General features: G+C 39.7%; 1 protein-coding gene across 3 annotated transcripts in view; it reads left to right on the forward strand.

The window, feature by feature from the left end:
- LOC140484720 (uncharacterized) overlaps nucleotides 1-3,776 on the forward strand; it is a 144,784-nt gene extending 141,008 nt beyond the window's left edge. The window contains exon 11 of one of the 3 annotated variants that reach the window (XM_072583494.1): nucleotides 2,715-3,776. In XM_072583494.1, coding sequence (XP_072439595.1) covers nucleotides 2,715-3,214 — 500 coding nt within the window. In that variant the 3' untranslated portion in view covers nucleotides 3,215-3,776. The remainder of the gene's footprint in view (nucleotides 1-2,714) is intronic. The other 2 variants (XM_072583484.1, XM_072583503.1) reach the window with 2 other exon arrangements.
- The last annotated feature ends 9,193 nt before the right edge of the window (nucleotides 3,777-12,969 follow it).

Consider the following 12,969-nt stretch of genomic DNA (forward strand, 5'->3'; position numbering starts at 1 on the left):
CCAAGATGGAAACGTTGTAATTTAGCCTGCCAGTGATGAGATGAGGCCCTTAAGTTGCAAATTAATGTGTCTAAGGATAGACAGGCCTCCCATCAGCACCCCACTCCCTCCTTTTAATTGTGATGGTGGCAGGGGCAGGAGTTTACATACAGGAGAGTATTTCACCTTGCCCATAATCTCACTCATATTGGCAGTGTACTCGTGCTCATGAAATTTTATTCCAACTAAGTCAATGGCTTAAGATGAGGAATGGAGAACAGAAAATGAGTTAAGATAGAGGGAAAACTGCATAAAGCACTTATTGCCCATTCCTAGATGCCCTCGTGAAGGTGGGGATGAGCCGCCTCCTTCAGCTGCTGCAGTCTATTTCTGTAGGTAACCAGCAATGCTGTTAGGGAGAGAGTTTCAGTATTTTCACCCAATGACACTGAGGGAATGGCAATATATTTCCAACTTAGGATTTGGCTTGGAGCTTATTTTACAGGCATTAGTGTTCCCATGCATCTGCTGCGTTTCTCCTTCTAGATGGTAGTAGTTGTGAGTTTAGAAGATTCAGTCTAACGACTGCTTAAATGGCAAGTACGTTGTTGCTGCTCATTATGCTGAAAACATTCTAAATTCTTTTGGGGAAGATTGAACGATAGCTGACCATGGAGTCAAGTTGTTTCCAGGTTTTTCATACACTGCATTGATTATCTTGGTGGAAGAAGAAAGCATATCCTGTGTTAACAGAGCACCGTGAAGTTTACTCATAAGATGGAGATTGTGGCAAAGGTCAATGCCAGCAATGTAGGCCAAGGACCAAAATGTACAGCATAAATAAGTTAACAATCTCATAAGATATTAGTGTCAAGTGTGTACCTTCAAATGCCAATCCTGCCAACTGGATTACTAACTTCACTTACTGCTCAGTTAACTTTCATCACTCACTCATCAAGAATCTCTATCAGTCAGGACCTAGACCTAACCTTCATAAACTTTACTCTTGTTCTTCAACATTGATTAGGACTGATACTCACTTGTTTCACGGCTTGAATTCATTGGAAACTATTAAACCGCGACAGTGGATCACCCAAACATATTATGAGGCCCACTGATACACTTCCCTCTTTTTTACAAAAGCCAGTGAATGCAAAAGAAGGCAGCAGGAAGAAATAGAAGAGGCATACCTGTATGTTTTGATGTCTTTGGAGGAGATGATGCTGTCTGTCTCTGTGTTATCATCTTTGAATTATCCTTTACTCTCTGCTCACAACTCATCTTGCTGTGAGTGGCATCTGATCATTCTCCAAGTTGTGGTCAATGCCAAGAGGCCACCTATGTTTCGAAGTAAATAGTTTGTGTTTAAGTCTCCATGAAAGTCGTTCTGTGACAATTATGTCTAATCCCTTTAGACTATTTAAACTTCTTAGAAATATAGAAGAAAAACCTTCAAGTGTATAGAATGCTAGCAACAACTAGAAGAAATAATACAACAACTAGCAACAACTAAAAGGAATAATACAACTAACCTTTAATTCACAGCACTTTTCAATAGAGCTAGTATGGTGGAGGAAATCCTATTCACTTAACAGTACAAGGTTAAGAGATGTTGTAAGCCACACCATGGCACCATAATTTTCAATCTCTGGATACCATGACCTACTTATGCTGCATGTTGCTAGTGCACATGATGTGTGCAAAGCAGAAAAATCTGACAGCACCTTTTTATAAAGTTCATATGATCTAACACTTGCTTAAGGTTATGTTTATCCATAAGCAATATCCATAAGCACTTCCTAAGAAGTGTGCCTGTACTACTGACCCGTCATTTCTGGGCCTTTAGAGCCTGCACTGGCATGCAACACACCCCTTGTAACTCAGTTTAGACACCTTTACAATTTGTCTGCATCCTTTTTTATTCCTTCAAATGTTATTGGCAATTATATAGTGCAATGCTACCGAACTACGGTTCAGTTAATAAAAGTTGCATAGAGAGATTTTAGTGATACGTCCATTTGCAAACACCATATTTGGAATAATACCATCAAACATTTTGTTTAATTACATGCTGCAAAATAATTTCATTAATGGTGTAAAAAGAAAAAGTTGCATTTATTTAGCATTTTTTCAATCACAAAATTTCTCAAAGCACCTTACATCCAATCAGGTAACATATCAGCTAATTTGTACACAACAAGCTCCTATAAACATCAGTGTGACAATAACTGGATAATTGTTTTTGTGATGTTGTTTGAGAATGAAAATTAGCCAGATGACAGGAATCTCTCCCCAGCTTTTATTTGCAATTGTGCAACAAGATCTTTTATGTCCACTTCAGAAAGTAGACATGGCCTCAGTTTAATATCTGATGCAAAGGCTGGCACCTTCAATAGCACAGTATTGCACTGAAGAATCAGCATTGCTTTTTGATCCTCAGTCCTGGAGTGGTATTTGAACTCAGAAATTTGTGATTGACACTATAGGAGTTAGAATTTATGTAGTTTTATATGATTTTGCAATAGATTCCCATGTTTTTCCAGTGCAACTGATCTGTGTCTGTAAATATTTGTTGATAATTATATTTAAAGACATTGCAATTACATACCTGTTCCTGTCAAAGTTAATTTGATTTATATATTTGCTTCTTGGAATGAGTAAATCTCTTTCACTGTTCCTCTTGAAATGGATTATCGACTTTAATCTGAACATAACTAACTAATTTCCTTTTTAAGGTGATGAGGCTCTGTCCAGATTTGGGAGAGAATTCTTCCTTTCCTTGGAACGCTGTGTCAACGATTGTAAAGAACAACGAGACACATTGGCCAACGAACTTGAAACTTTGAAGGAAGAGTTCAATCATGCTCTAGAAGCTCTTCACAGTTGGAGAAAAGAGAACATGGAAAAAAAGATTGATGGTGGACATTCCTCACAATTTGCTTCAAAGCAAGGAAAACCAGATGGAAAAGTAAAAGTAGATGAAAATACTAGCACACCACAAAATGAGGCAACAAGACAAGAGCTTAAAACTGAAGCATTTACCATTGCAACAGCTTCTTCTCAAAAACTTAAATCTGGGGAACTGTCGAATGAAAGCATAAATACAATTTTAGCACCGCAACATGATCTCTCTAAACAGAGCAACTCTGAGAAATGCATCAGTCAAGGTACAGCTAAACCAGTCCAAAAAACCAAAACTAAAATGAAACAACAAAGGCCACCTTGGCAGGACTGAGCAATAGTTCTTTTGTTACTTGGCACACTGGTATTTTGAAATTATTAACTGTCCATGAGTAGAAAAATAAAGTCAGAAGGCTAGGGTTAATGGCTCAACGACATTGCTGTCTAAGCAGCAAATGCACTAGGGCTTCCACAGGAAATGGAATGCATTTGAAAATTTGTTTTCTGGTGTTAGTCAGAGTTCATATCTTCTTTTTATCTTTATAATTTTTCTGTTACTCTACCAAGGCCACAGGTGTGAACAATAGGTTTTCTATCTTTTATAGAGAAAAGGTTTATATTTTGTGTTTAATGTACCATATGCAAAAGAGTGTGTGAGCTTTACTTCATATCCATTGTTAATGCTTGGATTATAACAGATTGTAGATTATTGCAAATATTAGTGATTTTGTATTTTTTGAGTGCATAGATTTTGCAAAAACTTTGAAGTTAATACTTTACAATACAATATAAAAATTTCAGTTGAAATAACTTATTTGAAAATAAAGCATGCATGACTTTTATGAAAATTTATTCATAAACATGTTTTGATGACAGGGTTTTTGTTTAAAATTTCCAGAATAGGAAATATTACTTCAAAATGTGAAACAATTATAATGTTAAGTAAAGATTGAAGAAAAATGGTCATAAATAAAAATCATATAAGTTCATTTTGTAAATTGAAGGGTAATTATTATAAAAATAGCTGAAGATTTTAACGTGGCTGGCTGACTACTGACTCTGCAATGCATCGAGGAAGTAGTTGTGGGACAATGATTTTCATTGAATTGGCCAGTCAGTAAACTGAAGACATGCTTTTCTTCCAAGTAAGGATGGTGATGGACTTATGGAACCGGAAGATCATTAAGAGGAGATAAACTACAGAACCTCCTTGCAGGCAAGAGAAATAGGGGCCTCCATCTTGGTGCATCCTCTCAGCAACCTAAAACAAATTAAATCAAGCAATAGTCTCAGTTCTGGGCTAATATAGTGGAGGTATAGCCCCTCCTCAGGGCAGTGTGTGTACAGATAGGCAGGGAGGGCCACAAAGCCTGCTTGAAATACAAGTCCTACCCCACACCCAACCTTTCATTGGGAGACCAATGTTCCTGTTACTCCAAGTGATCTACATGCCAAATAGAAAATTTCAGTCAGGCTCTGTTAACTCATTTTAATTGTATCTTGGCTACTAACACTTGTGGGTGAATACATCTTCCCTGCTCCCCCTCACTCCCTTGTTTGACTCTGCTAGTGCTGGCACACTGGCTTCTATTCTCGTCCCATAATGGCAAAAAGTCTGCCCTTAGTTACTTAATTTGCAGTTTTATTTAGGAATACAGTGAAGGCTTTTAGTATCAGTTAAATTGAAAGCATTTTGTTATGTACTATAATACCAGCCCCCACTCTGTAGGAATCTTCAGATCCATAATTTGAGATTGAGTTCTTTTACCATGTATTATTGTTTCTTACAACTGCCGATTATGCCAAGAGTAAGATCAATGTCACTCAACACTATTATGAAGTAAATTAATCAACAGTATTGTATATAACAGTGACCACAAATGTGTGGTTAAACATGGAAATCCAAAAGTTTCTGTTAGAGTAATCCCGCTCTTCCAAACCCTGTACTATAATAATACCTCATTGATAGACTTGGTATTGAAATCACCTCAAGGAAGTGAGATTGCTGTTCTTACCCACTAGTACAAAGAAACACATTAGAAATATTAGGGTCAATGCATTCAGATGCAAGTGAATCCTTAAACAATGTGATAATTTGCAATTGCCATCAAGGAAACCTATACACGAAAAGTTTAATTTTGCAAGCATGGAGACTCATTTGTTCATAAATTGTGTTGCAGATTTTTTTCATTGTCACTTCCATCTCTCTCTCTCTCTCTCTATCCTCTTTATTTTGCTTTCTGACAAATCTAATTAATTGCTTGTTAGTACAGAACTTAAGCTTTGTTGAAAGGAGAGAAAATGCAAATGCTATAAGTGCAAAATAAACACCTTTGACTTCTTGTCTCCTTTTAAAAACTAATTTGTTCTTACATGTTTATGCAGTTGTTTCAAGTTTCAGAAGTAGATGGCGAGAGGTGTGGCAGGTTCTAAATACTTATTGCTATCCCTTGAGAAACAAGGGTTCCTGGGCATTATTGCACTACTTGGCTTTCCTCTTGCAACAGGCCATTACTGGGAAAGTAAGTCGAGGGCATGAAGGGCCGGACCAGCTGTTAGTAGAGGGAGGAAGAAAAGGTAAAAAAAAGCATTGAGTATTTTCGGCCCAAAAAGAGACCATTCAACCAATTAGGTCTATGCCAGTTCCACAAGGAGCAATCCATTTAAATGCCTTTCAAATTTCCTTCTGAAATCACTTTTCACTTTCACCATTCTCATGATTTGGAGATGTCAGTGTTGGACTGGAGTGTACAAAGTTAAAAATCACACAACACCAGGTTATAGTCCAACAGGTTTAATTGGAAGCACTAGCTTTCGGAGCACTGCTCCTTCATCAGATGGTTGTGGAGGACACAGTTGTAAGACACAGGATTTATAGCAAACGTTTACATTGTGATGTAACTGAAATTATACGTTGAAATTATATATTTTCAATGTATCATTTCAGTTAACTTATGCTATAAATTATGTGTCTTACAACTGTGACCTCCACAACCACTTGATGAAGGAGCAGCACTCCAAAAGCTAGTGCTTCCAATTAAAACTGTTAGACTATAACCTGGTGTTGTGTGATTTTTAACCATTCTCTTGGGCAGGGAGTTTGAGGTCATTAACACTCTGCAAAAAATCTTCTTTACATTGCGCCTGCACCTTTTTTTGAGGTTATTCTTTCACAGGATGTGGGTAGTGGTGACTGGGTGCACCCCCATGGATACTTAAGGAGCTGATGAGCCATGTTGAGTGACTGCACTCCATGGAAGTAGGTCTACCCACAGTGCTGTCAGGAAAGGAGTTTCAGATTTTCAACTCAATCACAGTGAATCAACATAGCTCCAAATTAATATGATGAGTGGCTTAGAGGGGAGTTTGCATGTGGTGTATTCACATGCATTTGCTGTCTTTGTTCTTCTGGTTGTGGTATTGGTCGTGAGATTGGAAGGTGTTGTTGAAGGAGCCTTGGTGCATGTTGAGATGCTGTGCATCAGTGGTGAAAGGAGTGAATGCTGAAGGTGGTGTATGACTACTTGGTACTAGTCAAGTGGATTGCTTTTTCTTGGATGTCAAGCTCCTTCAGCTTTGTTGGAGCAGCACTCATCCAGAAAGTAAGAACAATGGATAAGTACTTTAATTAGGAATGTGTGAATAATATAGGGATGACAGCCAGATCTTGCAAGAGTGAAACACATTTATATACAAAGTGAGTAAAGGTTTAGAACTCTGTTCTGCAAACTGTGATTGATGGTTAACTTTAAAACTGATAGCTTTTTATTAACTGATGTTTTTAAGGAATATGAAGCACATTAGAAATTAGGTTTAATATTTCATTCTTATTCCTATTTATATGTAGAGGTTTTGTGTTAAACTGAGTGTCCACGTGGCTCAGAAAGCCTGCATGGGCAGCTCTGTGTCTATTTCTTCATCACCCTGAACTTGGGGCAGCACAGTGGCTTAGTGGTTAGCACTGTTGCCTCATAGTGCCAGGGACCCAGGTTAGGTTCCAGCCTTGGGCTACTGTCTGTGTGGGGTTTGCACATTCTCCTGTGTCTGTGTGCGTTTCCTCCAGGTGTTCTGGTTTCCTTCCACAATCCAAAGATGTGCAGGTTAGGTGATTTGGCCATGCTAAATTAGCCATAGTGTTAAGAGATGTGTAGGTTAGGTGCATTAGTCAGGGGAAATGTAGAGTAATAGGGTGGGAAAATGGGTCTGAGTAGGATCCTCTTCGGAAGGTCGGTGTGGACTTGTTGGGCCAAATGGCCTATTTCCACACTGTAGGGATTCTATGATCTATGATCTTAAAATCCTGCTGAGAGGTTCCAGGAGTTTAATGAAGGAGGAAATGAGGAGGGCGAAAAGGGGGGTTGAGATAGCTTTGGCTGAGAAGATTAGAGAGAATCCAAAGAGATATTTTAAGTGTATTAAAGGAAGAAGAATGACTAGAGAGAATAGGGCATCTCAAGGACCAAAGTGGACAGGTATGTGCAGAACCACATGAGATGAGCAAGGTTCTCAATAAATATTTCTCATTTGTGTGGAGAAAGACATGAAGACTTGTGAACTTGGGGAAGTTAGTGGTAATATCATGGAGACAGTCCATATCACAGTAGAGGGGTGTTGGATATCTTAGAGTGTATGAACTTGGATAAATCTCCTGGTCCTGACCAGATATAATCCAAAAACACTGCAAGAGGCTAGAGAAGAAATTGTGGGGGCCCTCGTTGATATTTTTGCATCATTGTTAGCCATGGTTGAGGTCCCGGAAGACTGGAGGATAGCGAATGCTGTGTCATTATTCAAGAAGGACTGCAGAGAAAAGCCTGGGAACAATAGCTTAACATCTGTGGTGGATAACTTACTTGAGAAGATTCTGAGGGATAAGCTATACATGCATTTGGAAAAGCAGGGTTTGATTAGGAGTATGTGGAGGTGCCAGTGTTGAACTGGGGTGGACAAAGTTAAAAATCACACAACACCAGGTTATAGTCCAACAGGTTTATTTGGAAGTACCAGCTTTTGGAGTGCTGCTCCTTTATGAGGTAGCTAGTGGAGTAGGATCATAGGACACAGAATTTATGGCAAAAGATTCATTAGCAGAGGGATTGAATTCAAGAGTCGTGAAGTGATGTTGCAGCTGTACAGGACTTTGGTTAGGCCACAGTTGGAGTACTGTGTGCAGTTCTGGTCGCCTCACTTTAGGAAAGATGTGGAAGCTTTGGAGAGGGTGCAGAGAAGATTTACCAGGATGTTGCCTGAATGGAGAGTAGGTCGTACGAGGATAGGTTGAGAGTTCTCGGCCTTTTCTCGTTGGAACGGCGAAGGATGAGGGGTGACTTGATAGAGGTTTATAAGATGATCAGAGGAATAGATAGAGTAGACAGTCAGAAACTTTTTCCCCGGGTACAACACAGTGTTACAAGGGAACATAAATTTAAGGTGAAGGGTGGAAGGTACAGGGGAGATGTCAGGGGTGGGTTCTTTACCCAGAGAGTGGTGGGGGCATGGAATGCGCTGCCCGTGGGAGTGGTAGAGTCAGAATCATTGGCGACCTTTAAGCGGCATTTGGATAGGTACATGGATGGGTGCTTAATCTAGGTTAGAAGTTCGGCACAACATCGTGGGCCGAAGGGCCTGTTCTGTGCTGTATTGTTCTATGTTCTATGTTCTAAGATGCGATATATTGAACAAACCTCGATTGCTGTTAAGTCTTCCATCTTTTAGAATGAGTTGCGGGTTTCGATTCATTAATATGTTAATCCCAGATTTCGGTACCCATGACGATGTCCTCAAATGGGACGTTGGGTTCATGTCACGCTACAGGTGACCCACTAGACTTGTCTGCTCGTACAAAATGACATTTTGTTCAATACAATGACAACATTGGCCAGTGTGGGTTGTCATACAAGGTCTCTACCTTTAATATCACAAACAATGGTCAATGTTATTTTGTTCTACCCTCTCACACTTCACATAAATCTGTCCATGCTCCTTCCAAAATTTCTACCTGTAAGCCTGAGGGACTAACTCAATCGTTCAAATTACAGCCTTTTTCTCCTCCACCTTATAATCTATAAAAGCCTCCTCAACCATGTCAGATTTTCGACTCAATCACAGTGAATCAACATAGTTCCAAATTAGGATGATGCGTGGCTTAGAGGGGAGTTTGCATGTGGTGTATTCACATGCATCAGTGTGCTTTGCATGAATAATGTGCTTTGCTTCCGACCAGCTCATCTGCTTACTATCTTTTCAAAAAACTTGACTCAGCATCATATTCATTACATTTTGGGAGGTCTTTATCAAATTTAAATAGCTCCTCACTGGATCTTAGATTAGACTAAGACAAATACATGGATTGGAAAGAAAAAAAAGGATAAGGGCCAAGTGTAGGGAAATGGGGTTAGAGTGGACTAAGAATTTTCCTTTTAAGAATGTTCCCCGGATTTAGGCACATTTTTATTTAGGCCAACCTTTTAAGTTGGTGTTCTCTTCCACTGTCCTGAAATGTTCTTTCTCTTCCTCTATCCTCAAATTCAACGTTTGGTTTTAAATTTACATTTCCTTTCCTATTTAAAGCTGCCGATAAGTTATTCTTTAAGGCATAAGGGTAAAGCATTGAACGTTATTGATTCTTTTCCTCTTATATTCTGGCTGGTGTAGTGACATTAATCACACAGTGTTGTCTTTGATGCTTTGCAGACACAGCTTGCTAGTAAAATATAAACAAAACACCATTTCAAAAGAACAAATAGGTTTCACCTTGAACACAGCAACTTACTTTTCAGAAATGAGATAGCAAGATCAGCTGGGCACTATTCTTAGCAGCTTCTCTCCAACTGAAACAGATGAAAAAGCACCTCTCCAAACCAGTCATTTTTCAAAGACAGCCCCAGCCAAGGTTAACACCAAAATAATTACAGGAAACTTCTCAGAAAGACTCCAATTTCCGCAATGAACTTCCAATTATCTCTTCTAAAGAAACCATTTCAAATATTTCCACAATCCTTCAAAACTTAAATTCCCTAAACAATGTTAAATATAAAGCCCCTTTGGAACAATACTATATTCCTCATGACCATCTGGCAGATGTGACACAAGAATTGAGATGATTGAACAATATGAAAGCATGAGGCAAATATTATGGTTTATTAACATTTGCAATGTTAATCAATGCAATGACATACTGATAAACACCCAAGTACCTCCTCCTGTGACAATACAACATTTTTCAATTTATTTTTCTGTTACTTTTATTTATGAAACTGCTGTTGGCTGCAACAGAGCTAGCGACAAGATACCCATTTTCTTACTCTATCAGATGAGATGTGATTCTGGATTTTGAGATCTGGAAGGATTGTACCAAAGATTGCTACATCTGAGCAGGGATAGACTCTTATTTGGACAGGAGACAGCATGTGGAACTCCAACTGAGCTGAGAGCTTGGGAAAGGAATGACTAATGGGGCAACTTGAGCAGAGTCCCTACTTCTACGCCCCATTCTCTATCATCCCTCTTGTGATCCACTTACACTTTGCAGTTTGCTAAGAGCTGGAGAGCACTTTGCTGCATCTCAGCAAGATGCAGAATGGTTTAAGTGAGGCTTTTTCCATCCTATTTAAACTAGCAAACTAAGTGTGCAGGTCAGAGTGCACTCAAGATGCCTGCTGCATCTGATGATTTATGCAGGTAGCAATGTTTTCCCTGGAACTACACAATAATGCAAAGGCCCTACATATCATGGCGAGAATCAGACTCATCCGATGTCTCTCTAATGAGATGAGAGTATATGGTATATTTATTGCCTCAGAAATGGAAACAGAATGTCATGTGTTTTCTACCACTGCCCAAGAGTTCTTTTCATTAATGATCCCAAAGCCAGATCCAGGTGGGCTGCACAGCTGTTTAATCTCTGACAGATCTCCACTGGAGTTCTCTGCTTCCATCAATTGTTCCCTTGTGATGTGTGACTCACCATGTTACAGCAAAACCGCTTGCCTTTCAGTCTTTACCAAGGTATGTGTATCTGAGTTGGGAGAGGGTTCACATAAGCCATGTAACAGTGCTTGCTCAGCGTTCTCTGAAGACTCCTTGATCTCCTCCCACACCATCTCCTGCATTGCATTTGATGGGCGTGTGTGAAATGGAAGTGTATGAATTAGAACTTACAAAGGGAAGGGTTTCAAAGTCATCCCTGTGCAGATAATTATATTTTAGTTCATGGTGACAGGGAGCTGAACTTTACACGTTGTGGTGGGGTGGGAGACAAAGTTCCCAAACCACAGCAGAAAAGTCGAGTCCCCACATTTATGGCCACTGGTCCTTAAGTGAACTCGGGCCCAGCCTTCTACCCACTTTGGAAAGGAGGTTGTGCCTGAGCGAGCTGCCAACCAATCATATAGCTGCAGCTTTCATGTCCTAGCAACACCACCAGGAGCAGGAACCACTACTGGAGACAATAATTGGACTCAAAGAAGAGTAGCTGTATCAGTCTGGGGTTTTTCTGAGTCAAGGCTGGCAGGCCCTAGGCAGGGGTATTTGGGGGTTGGCATCATCAGGGCAGTGTGGCAAAGGAAAAGAAATTAAAACTTTTGGTGGGGCCTCTTGGACTTAGTGTGCCCATCAAGATGCCCCCCCCCCCCCCCCCCCCCCCCGCAACACACACAAACACACACACATTGATGAATTTGACACTTGGCTTGGAAGTCTCCTGCTGCAGGCTAAGCCCCAATGGAGTGTGTGGGGGGTTGACACTTTCAATGGGGAATGCCACTCACCTTTCCTGTCCTAGTGAGGATATTGAACATATTTCAAGACAATATTCATAACTGAGGGTCACATTTCTGCTACTGACCTCCTCAGCCATTTTCGCATACCTCAGGTTTGTCACAGAGTTAGCCTTTTCCTGTATGTTGGGTAGTGTTTCTTACTGCTTTTATTGACACAACTTGACTTCCAATGATGCCTCAGAGAACCAGGTGAGAGGATGGGTGATGGCACAAATGGAGGAGGAAGCAATCTCACAGTGACTCTCTATGGTTGGCTTTGTCTTCCCTTTTCTCACAATTTTGCAATAATGCCAATCTGTCCCTACAAAGTCCTAAACAAAGTTAAGGAAGTTAAAATCTCACAAACCCTGGAACTCAATGTTCTATATTCTTGCATTCTATATATAGGGATAATACATGTGCCAGCTATGATTTTTCAAAATTCAGCAAAGTCTGAAATAATTTCAGTAGATTGGAAGTTAGCAAATATAGCACCATGATTCAAAAAAGGAGGCAAAGACAAAATAGGCAACTACAGGGCAGTTAACGTGAAAATAGCCACTAAGAAAGTGCTGAGATTATTATGAATGAAGTCTTAATGCATGTAGAAATTGTAGTGTGATCAGACATAGTTAATATGGTTTAAGAATGATAAAGTAGAAATTTTTAAGGATGTAACTATTAGGTAGATAGGGGAACTGGAAGATGTAGCATACCTATATTTCTAAAAGTTCAACACAAAAAGATAATATGTACGATAATGAGTCAAAGAGTTGTGAGTGATAAATTAGAATGGATAGAAGATTGGCCAACTGACCCAAAGTAGAGAGTAGAGATAAAAAGAATATTTTTAAGTTGGCAGGTTGTAACTAAAGGAGTGCCACAAGGATCAGTGCTGGGTTCTCAGGTATTCACAATGGGCCAGATTTTCCGATTAGTGGCAATCCTTTCCTTTTCACAAAAGAAGGTCTCCCTCAAAAACGTGGGTGATACTTCCTGAGCTATACTTCCAGTCAGACAGTTCTTTTGTAGCAAATTGTCAAAGGAAGGCAAACCATGCCCCAATCAGTTGCCATATTTTGAAATTTAAAGGTCTCAACAAGCATTTTGACAACAAATGGTAAGTGTAGAAGGTAAATATGATGTCAAGGTGCTGGAAGGGTAGGATATTAGATGAGTAGGGAACAGAGTGCCAGAAGAAGAGTGCCAGATGTAAAGAGTGTAGGGTGCCAGTTAAATAGAATGCCAGGTGGCTAAGATGCCAAGGTGTGAGATAAATAGTGAGTACCAGCTGGGGTGAGGTAGGGTGCCAGTGAGTTAAGGTATAAAT

Source organism: Chiloscyllium punctatum, chromosome 2, assembly GCF_047496795.1.
Source record: "Chiloscyllium punctatum isolate Juve2018m chromosome 2, sChiPun1.3, whole genome shotgun sequence".
Lineage (NCBI taxonomy): Eukaryota > Metazoa > Chordata > Chondrichthyes > Orectolobiformes > Hemiscylliidae > Chiloscyllium > Chiloscyllium punctatum.